Below are 15656 nucleotides of genomic sequence, written 5' to 3'. Positions count from 1 at the left end.
GGTTTAGTCAGCAGCGAGAGTGTTCACACTTTCTAGTTGAGAATTCTGAACTTAACATATAGAGTTGATTAATTGATTACTCTACCTGATGGCTACTATTTGGAAACCGAACCCAAGCACCACTCTGAGTGTGGCTCTTTATCTCTTGAATCACTTACTTAGACCAGTGTCCATGAACTGCGTTGACAATAATTCTTTTTGACCATTTTGACGTGAACAGTTCACCGCTTATATCGCACTTGATAACGTAAACTTTCTATATCAGTTCACTTGGAAGTTAATCAGCTAAATATATTCTGGGCCCAAACTTCAGCTGACGAGAATGAGATTCAGGGAGCAATCTGCGTACAAAAAAAAGCCACGATGATTTTACGTTACGACTCCGAAAGCTACGAAATAAACAGATTCGATGGTTAAAGTCCAGTGGAAGCACCGTACGGCCACTGGGAAGCCACTCACATGGGAGAAGGAGTCTGACATGAGGAAGTCGTACCCGTATCTGTTTTGACTGAGTTTTGATTGGACAATGTCGAGGACGACATTTTCTTTGAAGTTGGGGAGATTGTAACATCAGTTTTGCTCCAGGTTCGTCCGGATGAAGTTGGATCGTCCGGGACGATCGGTACAGGCCGGAAAACAGTTCTGGCTGCATGGATCGTCTGGACGAAATTTGGATCATCTGGACGAAAATTTTCCAGAGGACCAGTCGCCGGGGACGTTCATGAAATTCGTCTGGACGAAATTTGTCCAGAGCCACTTCGCCCGGGACGAAGTTGCGATCGTCCGGGATGATCAGTCTGGATATATATAGAAATGAGATATTTTGAAGAGAGAGAAAAACCCAGGAGAGAGAAAAACGAAGGAAAAAGTGGAAAAGTTGATTTTTGGGCGACGCCGGGCCGTTTTCGTTCGACGAGACTGTTGAAGATATTGTTGTACGCAAGGTAAGGCACAATCCGCCTTTCTCAATTTTCAGAACCGTCGTGTTTGGCGGTATTATCTGTCCGGAATTGATTTTTGTTAGTGATTTTCGTCCGTATTTCCCGTCTGGTTCAGTTTTTACCGCGTAATTTTCTATATGTTGTTGATGTGCCGTGCACATTTTGATTATTTTTTGGAGATTTTTGTCCTGGTAGTTTTGATTTGACGGCGTTTTCCGTCGACTGTATTTTTCTGTGTAGTTTAAAATTATCTGAGCAATAGAATTAAAGTCTTGCAATGTTGTTATCTATATTCTGTGCAAATTTGGTATTCTGTGATTTTTCAGGAAATTTGTGTAAATTCCGTATACAGCCGTTGTGCTGTCCGATTTTCGTGTGATTTTTTATTTTGTCCGGATTTCTTCTGAATTGATATGTTATCTGTATAGGTTATAAAAAGGGAGTTATAAGTGGCCCGGATCCTAATAGATTCGGTTAGTGTCTGGGAAATCTGAAATGAGCTTAATCTGAAATCTGAAATCAGTTCTGTTCCGGATCCGAACAAATCTGTTCTGGTGCTATAAGCACATCTGGTCTGGTGCCGTGAGCACAAAGGGAGGCATAAGGGGCCGGAATCCATAGAGATTCTGTCAGTATCAAGGAATTTAGCTATTAATTAAATAATATCTGATTTGAAAGGACTTCTGATTTCCGTATCTGTTCTGTAAGCAAATCTGATTCTGATTTGATATAAGTCCGTATAAGTTCTGATTTGATCTGTTTGTTCTGATCTGTACGAATATTTTGATTGGATTTGGTCTGATGTGTTTGGTTTTGGGATTCTGGAAGTTTTTATTGGAGGTTTGTCGCTTTGCTGAGCTGTTAAGCTCACCCTTATTTTCTGGTGGTTTTCAGGTTCTGGGAAAGGGAAGGAGATCTTATACTAGAGTTCAGAGTCTGATCAGTTATAAGTATTTTTGTACTTTTTGATTTTTGTACAGTCATGACTTTTCTTCTTTGTTCTTTTTGTCAGTCATGTACTGTATTTGTAGATGATTGTTTTGAGGAAAAGAAAAATATATATGATTTGTTCCGCTGCATTTGATGTTTCATAGTAGCTCTGTGTGTCTGTTTTTGAGTTGAAATATTTGGAAGAATCAGTTCCGAAGCAAATTCCAAAGCCAGATCCTGGTCTATCGGTTTGTTTGGCTGGTCGCGGCCCGGTGCGGGCGGGATCCGTCTCGGGTCGGGTCGTGACACTTGGGCTTTTCTCTCTCTTCAAAATATCTCATTTCCATATATATCCAACCAGATCATCCCGGACGATCGCAAATCGTCCCGGGACTATTTTCCCTCTGGACAAAATTCGTTCAGACGTGTACAGTAATCATACATGGACGAGTTGCTCTCGGGAAAATTTTCGTCCAGACGAACCCCAGTTCGTCCTGGGACGAACTTCTCTGTCCAGAAATTCCTTTACAACCTGTACTGATCGTCCCGGACGATCCAACTTCGTCCGGACGAACCTGGAAGGAAAAACAGCTTTCACAGAATCAAATGCGAGCGATTAGTGGGTTGCAAATTCCATTGAATCTCCCAAATGTCATGGGCGATGGAATATGAGATAGCGTAGGAAAGAATGGACATAGAGATGGTCGCAGGAAGCATAGAGATAAGGTTCCGATCAATTAAACGCCATAATGCATAATCGAAAGATTTGGTGTCGGAATGACATATTGAATCGCTGTAAGATGATCGACGAATCCATTAGCAGAGAAGTGTTGAAGAAGCTGAAGCCTCCAAATAGCTTAGGTATCGTTTGTGAGTTGGGTGGGAACAAGGTTCTTGAGATTTGAGATCAAGAACTTTAATGGTGTGGGAACGACGAAATGAGACAGAGAGAGAGAGAGAGAGAGAGAGAGAGAGAGAGAGAGAGAGTTAGAAAGATTGGAAGAAGATGGAGCGGATGTCGCCGAGTCTTGGTCCGCCATTAATGGCGCTCTAATACCATGAAGACTGGCTAGAGAAGGGAGAAGCCAGAGAGAAGAGCACACGTTGAAACAAAAATAAAGCTAAATATATTATTATCACAGTAGAGATACAGCAGGTAGCAATATATAGATAATACATAGGGCAAGAAGTAAATAAAAAGCCATACAATGGTTGACGTGTAAAGGTGAGTTAACAGCTGATTATAGCATTCTATGGCATCTCCAAAAGCTACCTTCCTAACTAAACATCTATGATATATTAGGCTTTGTTTAGAACAGTTTTTTTACTGTTTCTAAAACAGTAATTATTTAGTACAAGAATTTTTAAAAACTTCTTGAACTAAAATTTTTGTACTAGAAAACTGCTTTACAAAACATTAAGAAAGTCGTTCCAAATGAAGCCTTAATCATGTCCAAGAGCATCTAACAAATGCTTTTCAAATCTCTCCAAACTTTAGCATAACATAAAGCATACTTCATTTAGGGTTCATTTAAGATGACTATAATTTTTTATAAAGACGATTGTTAAATTATTCGGAGAAAGTAATTTTTTTAAACAACATAAAAGCTTAAAAATTTTCCGAAAGCAGTAAAAAAAACATATGCAAATAGATATTATGATTGTGGTCTAAAAAATAAACCAGGAAACAATTATCACAAAGGAAACATAAATATTTGATAGAGAATGTGTGGTCATGTTTACTAACCACCGCATGTTGTCAATGCCTCAATACAGCAAACTGCCTCCCCACCTGTTTACTAACGATGTAGGTGAACTAGAAAGCAAACCAAGGGTTCTTATTCCATCTCATGCTAATCACAAATAATACATAAATATATTTAATTATATTGTGGGAAATTGTCAAAAGATCATTATATTTTAAAAATTTTAGGGGCAATTGCCTAAAAACTCTAATAATAAAGACTCAAAAATAAATTGAGGACAAATTATCTAAATAATCGTATAATGAAAAAAGTAATTTTTTTAGTGAGGGCAATTCATCCCCCGGATCAAAGGGGTCCTGCTCCTGAATATATTTAATATTAGTTTAATAATAAGTCATACTACATCAATTTTTAAAATAAATTAATCTAAAAGCTTTGAGTCTGATCCTATCTGTATTTGATCAAGATATTCTAACAGAAATTTTTTAGAAAAAAAAAAGAAGAAATCTATCAGACTTATTAATTAATTTTAGTTAAAATTAATAAATATAAACTCTATCATTTATAAGATTAATCTCAAAATTAAATTAATAATCAATTTTCTAACATAATTTAATAAAAAAAACATCATTTTGAATTTCACATTCCATGATAATCTCCATAACGTCTCTCTCCCATCCTTCCACAACAAATCTCACCCCACCATTACCGCTACCCCGCACCACCCGCTCCCTCCGCCGCACCACCCGCTCCCTCCGCCTCCTCCTTCCCTCATTTCTAAACTACCACTGCTCTCTAAGCATGACCAAGATCAAGCGAAAAAAAGAAAAAGCATCAGAATTCCCCGCCTAAGCCTTCGCATTCGCTACGCCTTATTCGTCCATCCCAATTCCCCCTTCACCTCCCCATCACCCGTCCTCCGAAAAATGAACCCCTTGACCCCCGAGTCTGACCTTTCTTACTCCATCCCCACTGCTTCCGCCTGCACCGCCTGCGCCGCCTGCAAATTCCAACGCCGCAAATGCACCTCCGATTGCACTCTCGCCCCGTTCTTCCCCGCCGATAAACAAAGCCAGTTTCTCAACGTCCATCGCCTCTTCGGCGTCTCCAACATCCTCAAAATACTCAAATCCATCGAGCCAGACCGCCGTCAAGAGGCAATGAATTCCATCATCTTCCAATCGAATGTTCGTGCCCAAGACCCCGCCGGCGGCTGCTACCGCATCATCGTTGATCTCCAACGAAGGATTAACGCTGCACAGGCCGAGCTGCAATTCGTCCTCCGCCAAATCGCCAGTTTTCGAGCTCAATTCGACGCAAGTTCCGATATTCAACCAAATCTTCTCCTCAGCCAACAGCAGCATCAGTATTATAATGATCACTACTTCTCCTGTGATGGGCAACAAGACCTGCATGACTTTCATGAACACAACCTCATTGGTATCGATATTAATACGATTAATGCAGACGAAGAGCTGACGCAGGAGCAGATATTGAGCATTCAACAGAAAGCAGAGGGTGAGGAAGATGTGGACGAGCGGCCGCCTCTTGACATGTCTGAAATGGGGCGCCATGCATTCGGCATTAGTGCAGACTATGAGGACGTAGAATCGAAAGTTAACGTCGGCTCCACCGTCATGGCACTGAGCAGGTTAGCAAAACAAAATTTTGAAAAGATTTAAGATATCACAATATTACTAGATGCTAAATATTAGGTGCGGATAACTATTATAGAAATCTAATGTTAATAAAAGTAGAATATGATTCTTAAAATGTTTTTAAAATGCTATTTGAACATTGACATGTCATAAAAAACATCATCTGATCAAACATAAACTTTGATGTGTAAAATTAGGACCATGTGAGCTTTTTTATTTAGAAAATTTATGATCAAAGTCAATGCTTCTAAAAAACAAACTTAACAACTCCATAAGTATCTTGAAATGAGTCCAAATTAAGCACTTGAAACATAGTTGAAAACTTTATAATATTATTTGACCAAACAATCATCGAATTTTGGGTGCTTATAGTCATAGTGAGTGCTTGACAAGAGGAATCTAACAAACCTAGCATTATTCAATTCATTGACAATATAATAATAAAATACCTAAAAAATGATATAAGATCAAGAAAATCAATGAATGTCTTCAAATGGAGTAATTGAGAATTTTGGCTAAAATTACCAATAAAAAATCCTTAATAAAATAGGGCACATTTTTTACATAAAGGAGAGGGAGTTAACTTGGAGCTAGTCCTAAAGCTAGACCTAGAGTTAGAGAGAGCTTTGCTCAATGTCAAGGTCAATATTCATTATTGGTGACTACTATCACTCAAACTGTTAACTATCACTTAATAAATACTGTCTAATCACAATCAACCAACTACCATCACCAACTTACCACCATTTCCTGACTATTGTTGCCCAAACTTTGCCACCAAACTGTCATTGCTTGATTATCGAACAACTTTGACACACACTATTGCTAAGAATGTTGATGTATAATTTCCACACCAATATAGATGCAAAACATCACCAAAAAGACTGATGTATATTGTCCACATTAATGTCAATACACAGCATTGTCAAGATAGTTGAGACACACCACATCAACACCAACATTGATGATGGTCATCAATACAAAAAATGATCATTTTTTGCTTCATCGCCAACAATATCGAATCATGTCATCACTAATAAAGCTAATGCATATTATCAACACCAACACAAATGTTCAATGACTTTGTTAGAAATCGACACTAACAATATTGATGGATGACATCACTAATAAGTCGATACATATCATTACTATAAACCCCAATGCCCATTATTATGAAAATGTTCAACAAATGTTGTCTACATTAACCCCAATGATCGAAGTCTGCTATAAGGTTAATATATATCATCAACACCTACTTTGATGCATGTTGTCATCAATAAGATGAAATCCCACCTTCGACATCAACCATGATGCCTTTTATTTTTAATAAGGTTAATACATATGCATGTTATTGATATAAACCTCAATACATGTCATTGCCAATAAACATTGATGCCTAGTAATAGTGCTAATTTCAATTCCAAGTCAACACAAATACTTATGATGGACTTCTTAGTCTCTTGGCTCTCCTCCTATTAAAAAATGATCAAATAAATCACCAATGATAAAGATACCTCCAATATCTCAAATATCATGCATCTAACATCCATGATAGAATCCATTCACCATAGTTCATGTTTATATATTATAACAACGCTCTAGATGATTGTAAAAGCATACAACATTTATAGCCTATGATATACACTAGTAAAATTATTTTAATTAAGTATAGCCCCATAATCTTCCCCTTTTAGATTTTCATGTAGAAATATTGTGTCACCTATATGATGCTCTTGAAGATAACTCCAAAGTCTCAAAGCTCCACCAAGTTTCATCATAGAATTTATTCTATACATTTCATAGTTATAGCATTACACTAATACTTTCCTTGAAAGGATATTCACATTAACAAGTAGAGTGATATTATAGTTGGGCAAATCCTCCCTCTATCATTTTATGCACCCATGGTATCTCAACTGACAATTATCTTTCTTAATCATTCTACATATATGAAAATTTTCAAAATTCTTCTCATCACAAATAATATTTAAAAGTTTGACGAGCATGGTTATATAATGGAAAGGAAGGATAAATCCTTTGAAGGCACAATAATGAAGAAGCCTTTATAGAAAGCTAGTAAGGGACAAGATCCTTACTAGAAAGGCCCTTGAAAATAAATTATAAAAAGTGTATTATCTCTAAACCTCTCAAATTGTAAGTCACAACAATAAGCAAGCCTCAATAAGATGATATAGTACTAGGTCTTCACTTAAAAATACCTCCTAAGGGAAAGTGGTAGATAGTATGTAAACTTGAAGAGCTCAAAAAGATGAATCCACCTGATCTGAGCTCAAATTAAGGGAAATATATGAATCGCATCCTTCCATGTACTATCACTCAACAAAGTAATGATGATAATTCGAGTATTATAATAGAGGGGCGTCTTATAGCACATGATATTTAAGTTGTCATGAAAAGACTTTAATGAGTCAATGAATGAGTTAACAATAACCTCAACACAAAAAAGATAGTTTAAAAGTTTCAAGACAGACATAAAAAAACTCTCATCCTCATTTACCAAGCATTATATGATGATTATTTTAAAAAAAATTCAAGTCTCACCTTATCCTAACACCCAATAGAGAAGCTATAAATCTCTTATAAATGAAAAGTGAAAGTTAACTAAGAAACTAATAATTCAAACAATGAGAAAACAATTTAATTCATTGCATATGAAATTAGTGGAGTCCTCCATTAAATACTTTTCAATAGTTTTAATCATTTATAATAAACCTAAAAGAAATGGAAAGAAGATGGGAGATGTTACAAATCTCAAGATAAATGCTCAATCAATGATTTAAAGAAATATAATTCAATAATAATAGAAGTTAATATAAGTGGTCATGGACAAGAAGGAGGCATGTTCATAGATAAGTTTTGGGCTTATGAACTACAATTCCAATTATTATAAAGGAGAACACTCTACAAACTTAAAGTATGAGAAATCTTGTGTTGAATGCTTTAACTATAATAAACTCAAATACTATGCTAAAGACAACTTCCAAGAATAAAATTAGTGAGATAGTCAATTAAATAAAATAAATAGCATAAAAAAATGGCACTACACTACTAGCTCACAACATCAATAATGAAGGTCAAGAAAATATTTGATACCTTAGCATTGATGTGAGCAATCATAAGTATAAAAGAAGGATCATATTTGGGCAACTCAATGAGTAAGTAAGAAATTATGTTTATTTTAGAGATGATTTTAGAATTCCATTGAAAGAAAAATTTATCATTTTTATTTGCATAAAATATAAAATTTATTAATTCATTTGATAGTGTTATTTTATGCACAATATAAAAATTGATATTTTTAGTTTGAGGTAAGTTGCAAAAAAGGGTATTCACATGAAAGATCCTTCAAAAAATATAATATGAGATGTCAATGAAAATTTATCATTAAGGTGAAAATTCATGCAAAAAAAATTTAATAACTTCTTTAATATTCTAAATGATGTAGTAAAGTATGTCAAGACATGTTGCAAGATGTTTGTTGGCTTTGGCATCTTTATTTTGAGCATAGTAACCTTGGTGGACTAGAATTGTTATCCATGAAAGATGGTGATAGGCTTATGTACCTGCCCTGAATAACCTTATGGAAAATTCTAACTCATAAGGAAATTTAAGTAAAACTTTCTTAAGAAGTAAAATGGCTCGAAAGCTACTCAAACTCATACATACATAAATGTAAGGATCAATCAAACCCAACTCATTTAGTAAAATTGCATATTTTCTTTCATTCATACATGATTTTTTTAAGAAAATATGAATGTACTTTTAAGCATAAATTGGAATTTTCTTAAGCATTCAAGAAGTTCAAGGTCACACTAGAGAAAAAAGTTGCCTTTAGATCAAACCCATAAGGTATAATCAACTAGGAATGTTTACATCAAAAAATTTTTAAGAATTATATAAAACCAATAGAATATGTTTAATTTTCACTATACCAAGTTTCCACCAACATAATTGTGTGGCACCAAAAAACAAAAAGAATAAAACTTTGTACAAAGAGATTGCATCACAAGAATGGAGGTACAACCAGATTTGTGAGATCACAATATTAATTAGTTATCAACTTTTTCACAAAACCACCATGGCATGAAGATCTTAAACATAGAAAAAATGTGCCTTAATTTGTATCGTAAAATAAGTTTAAAATTTGTACTTATTTAGAACAATTGCATCATGGAACATTCGCGGCAGTAGAGAGATATAGAGAATTATATCTAAGCTTTGTATGAAGATCCAACTCATAGAAAGATAAGAAAGAGGAATGCAAGTCATAAGAGACCAAGATTTTTACGTGAAGAATTCTAATAAAGAGAAAAAATTATGGGGTCTAACCAAGTTAAAAAGATTATGCAAGTGTTTGTAGTCGATTAAAAATGATGCTCATCCTTGGGGGGAAGGCCTTGGCTTTATGTAGCAAATATACATCATATGAAGCATATTACATGGTGGAAATAGGAATTAATATAGTGATATGAGAGTTGTCCTAATGAGAATGTTGGCCTAGTCTTTTGGTCGGTAAGGACCATAGTCAGGCGACAATGGTCGAAGGGACTATAGACGGATGATGATGGTCAGAGGGACCATAGTTGACAGTGATGGAGGTCATAGTTGAAAAGCGACGGTAGTTGGAGTGACCATAATCGACGGGTGATGGAGGTTGGAGGGATGTTAGTCGGCGGGCAATAGTGGTCAAAGGAACCGTATTCGGCATGACATGGAGGTCAGAGGGAATGTATTCAACGAGTAATGAAAGTCAGAGGGACCATATATAGCCGATGGGAGATAGAGGCCACATGCATCTTAATCGACAGGCAAAGGGGGTCTAAGGAACCATAGTTGGAGGGCGGCGGTGGTCTAAGGGTCCTTAGTTGGTAAGTGATAGATGTTAGAGGGACCATAGTTGCAAGCGATAGTAGTCAAATTAACTATAATTGGTGGGCTATAGAGCTTAAAGGGATCACAGTCGGTGGTTGGAGGAATTGGAGTTGATATGGAATGGAGGTCAGAGATACCATAGTAAATGGCGAAGGAGGTCGGAGGATCTGTAGTCGGCATGCGACTATGGTCAGAGGAATCGTAGTCGGCCAGCAGGCAATGGTGGTCAGAGGGATAATAGTCGACGGGTGATGATCTTAGGAACCGTAGTCGAAGGGAAACAAAGCTAGGAGGGAATGTCATTGGTAGGCAATAGAGGTTAGAGGGATCATAGTTGACGGGCGATGAATGATGGGGGGATTGTAGTTAATGGGAGATGGAGGTTGGAAGGTCAGAGAAATCATAATTAGGGGAAGACGAATGATAGAAGGTTGAAGGGATGATAGTCGGCGGGCGACGGTGGTCGGAGGGACCATAGTCGGTGAATGACAAAGGTCAGAGGGACCTTAGTCAACTAGCGATTGATGTCATAGGGACCGTATACAGTGGGCGACAGAGGTCTGAAGGTTAGAGGGACCATAGTTGGTGAGCGATGGTGGTGGGAGGGAACGTAGTCGATGGAAAAAATGTTAGGAGATATCATACTCGATAGACGATAATGGTCGAAGGGACCATAGTTTGAGGGTTACAGAGGCCGGAGGGATCATGGTCGATAAGCAAAGGAGGTCGCAGGGACCGTAGTCGTCCGGTGATAGTGTTGGGGGGAGCTTTGTCGGCGAGTGATGGCTATCAAAGGGACTTTAATATAGGGAAACAATAGTCATAGAGACAGTAGTTGGTGGGCGACGGTGGTTAGATAAAGGCCCAATTATGGCGGATGGACAGAAGTATGACGATATTGGTCCTGTAGAGGCTCCGCAATGATGACCTGGTGGTGATGGTTCACCATGGTGCCAGCTTTGGGATGCTTCAAGTCTTATATATTTCTTGATCTGTAGCCCAAATATGCTTTAAGCTCTTGATTAAAGGCCCTTTGGGCTCAGATCAGACTGATTTTTGGTGTCGTTAGATTCATCTTATTGATATAGTCAATTTGATTATAAGTTTACAGAAATTGGAATTCGTTTGGCCCTAAATTTAATTTTGGAAGATGTTAACTTTAATATGCCTCAAGATTAGTGCTCGATCACGACAATTTTTGGTAACGCATCAAGAATTAAACATGGATAATTTTTTTTATGGTAGGTAAGACGTTACAAATATGTGTATAGTAGATTTAGTAGGTGAAAATTGAATGGTTGAGATTACTTTTAAACAATTATTTCATGTTTGTGTATCTAACATCTAAAATTATATATTTACTTATATATCATTTAATATTTATGTCACATTAAGACATGCATAAAAATGTGAATTTCACTTTAGGAAGTTAATATTAGTAATATATTTGTAGGGTCCATTTCAGACAACTTTCTCACTGCTTTATATTTGAGACAACAATTATAATTTCATTTGCTTTCTTCTTTCTAACCGCTTCTCAAAAACTAATGTTGTGGGAAGCCATTTTTGCAACAGGAGTCTAAGTTGCTTTCCCTATAGCAACTTCACAACCTATTATATAAAATGATGCAGCCATCCCAAACACACCTTTTATGTGATTTAAAGATTTGAGTGCTATATAAACAAATATCAGATTTTAGGAGTTAGATATGTAAATACCTAAGAATTATTTGTGTGATGTGTATGTAAATTGCCCTCCAATTGAAGAAACTTAGAGATACATCCCCAAAAATGTCTGCAACTTCAGTTACTGAGCTATAAAATAAATATGTAAATATTGCATAGCTTTGTTTATTAATTTAGATTGTGTACAAGTAACTGAAAATTTGGTGCACATTTGGTGTTGCAGCTCCGACATTGAAGTGGAAGCAAAAACTATAGAGCAAGGGGAGGAAAATGATTTGAAAAGGGCTGCTTCCTTCTTCACGCTTACAAACTATGACACCTCGGATTTATAGTTCTTGATGCCATCTCTGTAGTAGTTTGTCTTTTTCTTGATTCAATGACTTGAAGAGGAACTTCTATCCATTCTTCCTGTTGAGAAACAAGTTTTTTTTTTTTTGCCTTAATCCCTTAACTAGAGAGGAGAATCGAATAATATAATTTTTTTTTTTTTTCATTCACAACTTAGTTTCGCTTTCAACTGTCTCATTTCATTCCAAGAGTGGATTTTTTTTTGTTTAAGAGGCTTCGATCGATAAAGGCAAACTGATTTTTGTTGGGAGATGGGTTTCTTGGCCTCTTTTTTTTTTTTTATCAAACTGTAATTTGATTTGTCTGAACATTTAATAAATATCTCTGCCTTAAAATAAATTTGAGTTATAAACTTATAATTATTGTTTTTTAAGTCACTAAATTTAAAACTTTAGGTTTCGTGTGGGATAGCTTTCTTGTTGCTTTCGAAAGTAACTTTTCAGTATAAAAATTTCTAATTCTTGAATTTTTTTTACGAGAAAGCTACTTCAGAAAATAATAAGAAAGTTGTCTTAAACTAAGCCATAATAAGATTATACTAAAATATTTGTTTGTTTTGGAATGATAATTTAGATAATCGTAATTTCTATTTATTATTTTGGAATACTTAGTTGGCTCTATTATATTCCATGATATGGTTGAGAAAGCTAGGCTTAGGGATTTAATTCTTCTATTAGACCCTAGAGTGTTACACTATGATCCTCATGCTATTATCACCATGTTGACCTCATTTCTGTATGAAATCACTAAGACCTACATGGGTTTTCTTTTTGTGACCTAATGATTGGCAGGTGCCTACTTGACAATTACATAGGTCCCAATCCAACTCTTAATCAAATCTCAATCCATGAAAATTATATAGGTCTCAATCAAATCTCAATCCAACTCTTAATCAAATCCAAGTTCATCTTCCAATCCAACCTTCAATCTTGTTTTCATACTTCTAAGCTCCATTCCAGCATTCAACCAACTTTCAATCAACCTTCAAATCATATACAACAGACGCTGAAAACTCTCAACCTACATGGGTTATTTTTCACCGTAAAGTGCACCGAAACCAGTAAAATGTTGGTCTATTTCGACGTCTTTTACCGGTGCAACAGACGCTGGAAACTCTCCGGCACCATATGCGCCGGAAAAATGCCGTAAACGTTCCTACGCATGATGCACCGTATTTGCTATAGCAAATTTTTCCGTCGGAAAATCAGACGGTAATCGCGTGTTTTCCCGTAGTTCTACAAGAGAGTAGATTTTTCATTTTTAATGTTGATGTAATTTGTTTAAAATTAAGAGTTGTAAAAGTTAGATGTTTGAGTCAAGATATATAGATCCAAACTTTTGTTCCAAAGAGGAAAGGACATTCGTCATGGGAGGGCCCTTTTCCATTTATAAGCTCAAATTTGGGTCACTTAAGTACCTAAAGTGAAAAGAATAACCTCACCTTCATGGAAAAGTTTTCTTTTTCATTTGAGTATCAAGATACAACAAATCCAAGGAGCCTGAAGAAGAGGAGGATGAGGAGTTAAAGACAAAGAGTATCCCACTCAAAGTCAACTTGCATCGATCCTATGATTAATCTGAGTTTGTTATTAGTGATGCCCTCCCACTTTTAATTTATGTAAATTTTGGGTTGTAATAAAGGGGCATTTGCCTATGGACATTACTTAATAGAATTAATTAATTGACGTGTTTGATTTATTTTGATTGCAATTATGATTGCCTGTTTTTCTTATTTTTTTATGATTGCTTGTCATTTTTTGTTAGCCTAGATACACGAAGGCTCGTGAGGGTACGTAAATAATATTTTCTACTTAAATCTAATTAAAAATTTTAGGGTAATAAAAAAACTCTAATGATCTAAGAAATAAGCTTGAGATCACCGGGAGTTAGCATAAGCATATTATTTACTTTATCTTCCTTATTAGGCACCTTCCAGTAGGCGAGATCTGACAGACCACCTAGCTTTTTGAGGGTGCGGATCTGTCAAGAGCATGTTGTGCAATCTCTAGGAAAAAATAAGTTTTTATTCCTATTCAAAATTACTTCATATATATTTTATATATTTAATTGAGTCGATCAACATGTATTGCATTAGAAATAAATTTAAATATGCCTAAAATTTTAATTATATTTGATTCAAGCATTTTCATCCTACATAAGTCAAGGGACCAATTAAGATCCACTCTAGACATCGGTCCCAATTCTCTAAAACTTTAATAATAATGTATCTACAACTCTTTCTTAAAAGTGACAAGACTCATGTATTTTAATCGACTAGGTGGTTAGCTGGTTCCACAACTAGGCAAGGTTAAGTCCGTAACTACATTACACTAGCTAGGTTCAGGCTATTATCAAGCGCCCAATCTAGATTTAAAATCTTGGATAGATTTTGAATCATAAGACTCCAACCTCCGGAAATATAATTCAAAATTTCTAACAAACTATTCAACTCAAATTAAATATTCTCTCAGTCCAAAATTTAAAGCCCAACACTTAGCTTAGGTCGAGACACTTTTGAATTATTTCAGAATCTCAAACTATCTCCTACTTCAACTTTGTTGACTCCAAAAATAAGTGTTTAAAATTTGATCCAATCCATGTTGAAACTCCAAATCCACCTCCTTTGATATCACTCCTAGAAAGCTTATAAACATAATTTCTATCGTTTATTTTAATCGAAAGTATTCTTAAGAAATTCAGCCTCCTTATAATGTAATTAACTATGAGGGCTTGCGCTCGTAGGAGATTTACGACCCACATCAACTTTTCAAAAATCAATTAGTCTTCTTTGGAAAAATCAAAATCAACGACGTCATATTCCAGCAATTGATAATAAATGATATTTTCTTCATTTGGGGAGATATATCATTTGTTGATAAAACTTCAAATACGAGATTAATGATAATTCATCTAGATTATCGAAGCTATATATTCAATCGAACTTCACTTTGGCTATTCTGGGCCATATGTAGTTCTTTCTTAAATTTGGTTACGATTTTCAAGATGGAATTTACAATTCTAAATTTGAATCCCATTTTAAAATCTTATTTCTTCCCTAAGAGGTGGTATACCTTTTCTGATGGGATATTTGATTTCAGAATTTAAATTAAAAGTCTATTTCTAATTTCTCAAAGAAGATTAAAATTTTCAAAACCTCTTTTCAAATTCAACCCAAACACACTAGACTATTGTCATATAATCCTCACCGCTTGACTACGACCCACCTACCACCATTACTCAACCATTACCTCATGAGCACCATCAATTAACTATAATCTTCCAACCATCATTACTCAACTACTGTCTCACGACCACATTCAACTTTGGTTCTTTGATTACCATCACCTGACTATGATCCTTCAGCCACTATTGATCAACTATAATCTTTTGACTATACCACCCTATTATACTAATTATAGTCCTCTAGCCACTATTGTCTAATTGTGGCCAACTAACCATTATTAACTAACTACAGTCCTTGGATCACTATCCCC

At 35.7% G+C, this 15656-nt stretch overlaps 1 protein-coding gene across 1 annotated transcript; it reads left to right on the top strand.

Moving 5' to 3' along the window:
- Nucleotides 1-4503: 4503 nt before the first annotated feature.
- LOC110107606 (LOB domain-containing protein 7-like) lies at nt 4504-12146 on the top strand. Its single transcript, XM_020837892.2, has 2 exons — nt 4504-5228; nt 12038-12146. Exons 1-2 carry the CDS (start codon nt 4504-4506, stop codon nt 12144-12146), a joined length of 834 nt encoding a protein of 277 aa, XP_020693551.1.
- The last annotated feature ends 3510 nt before the right edge of the window (nt 12147-15656 follow it).

Source organism: Dendrobium catenatum, unplaced genomic scaffold (genome assembly GCF_001605985.2).
Source record: "Dendrobium catenatum unplaced genomic scaffold, ASM160598v2 fragScaff_scaffold_722, whole genome shotgun sequence".
Taxonomy (NCBI): Eukaryota; Viridiplantae; Streptophyta; class Magnoliopsida; order Asparagales; family Orchidaceae; genus Dendrobium; species Dendrobium catenatum.
This window is presented reverse-complemented; position numbering and strand designations above follow the sequence as displayed.

Excerpts from the sequence above, each read along its gene's own strand:
- LOC110107606 (XM_020837892.2), top strand. The coding sequence starts at position 4,504 with ATGAACCCCTTGACCCCCGAGTCTGACCTTTCTTACTCCATCCCCACT. Across the intron at positions 5,229-12,037 it reads ACCGTCATGGCACTGAGCAG|CTCCGACATTGAAGTGGAAG; the intron begins GTTAGCAAAACA and ends TTGGTGTTGCAG.